This window comes from Montipora capricornis, chromosome 4 (assembly GCF_036669925.1).
Source record: "Montipora capricornis isolate CH-2021 chromosome 4, ASM3666992v2, whole genome shotgun sequence".
NCBI classification, from domain to species: Eukaryota; Metazoa; Cnidaria; class Anthozoa; order Scleractinia; family Acroporidae; genus Montipora; species Montipora capricornis.
The window spans coordinates 27,843,782-27,848,781 of NC_090886.1; the positions used below are offsets into that span (position 1 = coordinate 27,843,782).

Genomic DNA, 5,000 nt, shown 5'->3' on the forward strand with positions numbered 1-5,000 from the left:
CATTCGATCTTTTTGGAGTATGCCTGAGTTATTTACGATAAAGCCCTAACGTTTGCAGTATAATGACACGATCAGAGAACCCGCACACTTGTCGTAAAGAGTAGGGCATGTAGTTCCCGGTGTTGTGGTCTGTCTTCTGTGGTGTATCATGGTTGGGAGGGTAAATGCTCGGAGATATTAGCTACACCAAGCTACTCTAAAAATCCGAGGGCAAATAAAGATATATGATATATATGATCAAATGGTAACAATTACTTTAAATCGTCAAGGGCTTCTTGGGTTGTAGCTATGACTTTATTCATCATTTGTGTCGAAGACTCCATGTCGGTCATTTTCTTTTCCATCATCTCTGATTTCCACGTGATGTGATCCAGTCGTTTCGTGAATTCCATTGTCTCTCTCTAAAAGAAAAGTTGTTCACAAAAAAGCAGTTCGAATAAGTTGGCTACATGGGTAACGTGGATACATGACGGTGCGTGGAAAAATAGAGAAGTAGAAGAGGAGGGTAGGACAGAATCAAACCATTTTATCAATGCGAGACAGTACAACATTGTCAAAAAGGGACATGCGAACAAAACAAAACAAAAACACGGAAAGATCAAAAACATGCAAGTCTAAGTTTAAGGCCTACACTCGGGCGATTTGAAGTTAAAAGTTCTGTATTTGGGTATAGGTAATTGAATCGGAGCAGAATCCTCTGCGCCAGGGTTTAAACCTATTAAAAATGGCGATTCTGTTAGTTACATGTAGATACCGTGAGGGTGTACTAGTTAAAGTAACGCTTCAGCTTGAGCTGTACTTGGGTATCCTGCGACCTGAATATGCGTACCCCTGCACTGCTTTTGTCAGTACAGCGCTGCAAAAGGCACTCTCCATTACCGACCTTAAGCTCCTCCTCCTTGGGTATTAAATCCTCAATTTCACTCTTAAATTTGGATTCCATTTCTTCGTGCTGTACAGACACTTTCTCCAAGATCTTGTCCAGTTGAACGACGGTCTTAAAGAACAAAAAAAAACCGTAAGTCACTTTCTATACACCACAAATTTTAAATTCAATTTATTGCGGAGTATAGGACATTCCCAATGCCTCTAATAACACTCGCGTGCATTGCATTGCACCTTCAATAAATTGCACTCTTGAACCAGCGGTTTTGTTTTCCACTCCTTCCCATAACGGTTGCAGACTTGACCAAAATTAGAGAGTTTACAAACCGGGAGAAAAATAACTTATAGATTTTTTTATAACTTTAGACGAAATGATATATGAAGTGAATCATATATTGAACTGCGGATATGAAATCAAGTGAAGCTATGATCCTCACAGTTATGAATGCAATTGCTAAAATTGCGAAGAGGTTCAAACTCAGCTTCATTTAATTTCATATCCGCAGTTCAATATGATTCATTTCATATATCATTTCGTTCGTTGATTCATTCATCACACAAAGAATCCCAGAAATAACCAGCTCTCAACAAACCAGTGGCTTCATAGCTCAGTTGGTTAGAGCGTCGCACCGGCATCGAGAGATCACGGGTTCAGTCAAACCCAGTTGAAGTCCTGAATTTTTCAGGCTCCTCTACGCAATTGCCAACATTGCGTTCATAACTGCGAGGATCATAGCTTCACTTGATTTTATAACTTTGTCAATTAAAAAAACAATGATATAAGCGAAGCTCTTAACTTGCAAATCAATTTTAATGAAAATGCGCCAAACGCTCTGACTTTAAAAAGCTAAAATTTGAAAAATAATTTCACTTTGCGTCAGAACTTTCTTCCTTTTTTTAAAGAATTTTAACAGGGCCAAAGCTATCAAATTTGTAAATTAACAGGAATTAAACCTAAAAATGCGCAGAACCCAATTTATCTATAGCTTACTTGTACTATACGAGATTGCTTTTCCAAGCTAATTTAAGCCTCGGCAACACGATCAAACATTTGTTGGATCAACAATGTTTGAACGTGTAGCATGCATGTTTGATGATGTTTGTTCAACTTCTTTGTTGGAAGAATGTTTTGATTTCGATCAACATTTTCTCCAACATACAATAAATGTTGAAGCGCGTAGCCGCCCTCTCAACCATGTTGTATTGCAAAGACCAATCAGAGCTAAGGGCCCAGTCTCCAATCCGAGAACCATGAACAATCCAAAATGGCGAAGGTGGACTAAAGTGACGTGTTTCCAACAATGTTATACGTGTATCCAACATTGTTAGAAGCGTTCTTATATCAATGTTGAGACGTCTTCTTCTAACAATGTTACAACGCGTAGCCGGCGCTTAACACCGCGTAATATTGTTGTCCCTTTTCCTTCATTTCCCCTTACATTTGTGACCTTGCTTGCACACGAGCCATAACTTCACTTTTTGACCACCATTTCAAATGAGTCACGCACTGCATTTTTGCCTACCTGTTGCCTTTCGTTGTGAATTTTCTCCAACTTTGAAACCTAAGAGAACAAGATGACAAGTTTATCAAAAACCGTATCAAGAAATTAGAAAAAACTGCAACCGTGAAAATGCTCTATTAAACTAAAACCAGCAATACGAAATGAGAAAAACGTTCATGGACAAGCTTTTACGCTACTTTAAAAACATCTTAAATCTTGAATAAAATATGAAGACAAAACGGGTAAGCAAAGAGGTAAAAATGACAGAAAAAGATAAAACAGACCTGATCTCTAACATTTTCCACAAGTTTCTCTATTTCTTCTGCCCGCTGGGTAGCCTACAGAATGATAAAAGCGAACTCACTATCCAAGCTTGGTGTTAATTAAAGGATGAACGCCACATGCGCAAGCTGCTATGGCACGATGATTTCGGACAAAAGGGTAATTTTCTAAGAATTCGGTAGTGTTGGAAAAAGGGTGTCAAGCCTTAAACTAAGGTACAAACTGGATTGATACTATAGTTGTAATTCATTGAAACTAGTGGAAAATCCTTTTCTCACAGCTCGCTATGGCCTGGGAGTAAATGTGGCAGGGGATCGGACCTTGAGAAGGCAGCTGCATGCTGTCGTTACTTTCGACCTAACTTTACTTTTCTGATCGACCTGCCGACCCCTTTAACAGTGGTTGGTCATCTGTATGAACCTCTCCTCTTAAGAGGATTTTAAAATTACCAAAACTCTAAAGTGCTGCTGATGATGGCACCAACAAAATGTGCTTCTGTGTAGATTACAGAAAAATTAAAAGTATAGCAAATACCTTTTCGCGTTTCTTTTTGGATTCAATATGGGTCTTGGAAGCGTCTTGACTGTCTGATGTAATCCGAGCCTTTAACAACAAAAACAACAACAAATTGTAATTGAAAGTTTGATACGTGGATACACATAATAAATTTTGAAAAATTCGTCCTAAAAAAGAGTGGTCACCATTCAACGGTTTTGTCAAGTTTTCTTTTCAGGGGCTATGTCATGGAATGTTTCAGGGATCTTAAGCGAATCATGTATTTTGAACTAGTAAATAATGCTCTTTCGAAACGGATTCCGAGGGTTTTGATAATAGGCATGACATCGTTGACGTCACCGATTGTCATCTATGTGCCAACCAGAGCCTCACTGGCCGTCGAAACAAAAGGTCCTCTGTTCCTGTGATTGGCATATTTGAATAACAAAAGTAATGTTTGTAAACGATATCTTCCCTATAGGTGGTTTTCACGCTACGTCATCACCGCCATGTTGACGGACGAAGACAAGAGATTTCTCATTAGCTCCCTTTGCTCATCTATCAGCAATTGTACATTGCACTAAAGTCTATTTCATCGGGTGTTTCAAGAGATTGGTTGCAAACCATCTATTACGAATTCTTAGGAATTTCCCCATTTTTCTCATAAATACAAATAACCATTTAAAGTGGTTATTACTATGCAATGTTTCATTCTACTTTTTGGTCATTTTGAGTCTTAAAATTGCTTTAAGGATGTGTGACAGAGCACCCTGCTAGCAGAGCCTTTCTTTTGCTTGCTCGATTTGGTGTTCTCGAGAAAGGCTCTGCATGAATCGAGTAAGATCTTTATTGAATATGCACTGCATGTTGCCAGGATACAGTCACGAACCCAAGCCTAATATGCCAGATCTCGCCGCCATCTTGGTTTTTCATGGTCAGCGGGCTCAATTATAACCATCGGTTTTGTCACTGAACGGACGCTCGCACTGGAAAAACCGGTTTGACGAGAGAAAACAAGATTGACTAGTCCAGAAGTTCGGGCTGCGGCGGCTTCAAAGAATTGACGCGATTCGGGCAGAGCCTACTTTTCTCCTTCTCAGTAAAGAAAAAGACAAATGGAGGCTCTGCTCGCAGGGTGTTGACAGAGCCCCTTTAATAAAACTACAAAAAGAACTATATCATTCCGAACTTGCACCTCTTTAAACACTTGATGGATTCCCTTGATCCAAGATTTGCTCAAATTTGAACAACATAGTATCCCCGGGGGAAAAGCCAATTCTTGTTATTATATCGGTGTTTCATTGTTTTGAAGTAATTTTTCAAACTAAGTATATACCCTTTGATTAGTTGATTATCGTCTTTTAATTTCCTTCGCTTCCAAAGCGGATAAAAGACGAGAATCCCTGCACGCACGGCATACTTTACACTAACAGCCGAGTTAAAAACATCGTTCGATAAGTCAAAGTCTTAGTGTTAAAGCACTTTTTGTATAACCAGGCCAAACCTTACTTTCGTTGACTAAAGGCCCGGTCGCACCAGCGGATTTTTTATTTGTTTTGCAAAAAAAGGTCAAACGTAAAGCTTGTACGAGTGCAACCGACGCGCGACAACCTTACAAATTTTTTGTCAAACTCTGGTGTCTTGCCTTCGGGTAGGCCGCGTTTTTTGACAGGATACCGAACAAAAAATGGGGTTGCCATTTTTTTTTTTCGGAATTTGTGACAATTACCTAGTGCGACCCAGACCTAATAACAACAGGCGCAGAAAATGTAATGAACCAATAATAATCCAAAGCAAGCTAAGTGCGGGAAAAGACTTATTTCCAACCATAGAGCC

At 39.3% G+C, this 5,000-nt stretch overlaps 1 protein-coding gene across 1 annotated transcript in view; it reads right to left on the minus strand.

Annotated features, from left to right (window-relative positions):
- LOC138045866 (coiled-coil domain-containing protein 178-like) overlaps positions 1 to 5,000 on the minus strand; it is a 36,440-nt gene that overhangs the window by 7,263 nt on the left and 24,177 nt on the right. The window contains exons 14-18 of the mRNA XM_068892496.1: positions 3,204 to 3,272; positions 2,672 to 2,725; positions 2,409 to 2,447; positions 884 to 997; positions 256 to 401 (exon numbers count right to left, since the gene is read on the minus strand). Coding sequence (XP_068748597.1) covers positions 256 to 401; positions 884 to 997; positions 2,409 to 2,447; positions 2,672 to 2,725; positions 3,204 to 3,272 — 422 coding nt within the window. The remainder of the gene's footprint in view (positions 1 to 255; positions 402 to 883; positions 998 to 2,408; positions 2,448 to 2,671; positions 2,726 to 3,203; positions 3,273 to 5,000) is intronic.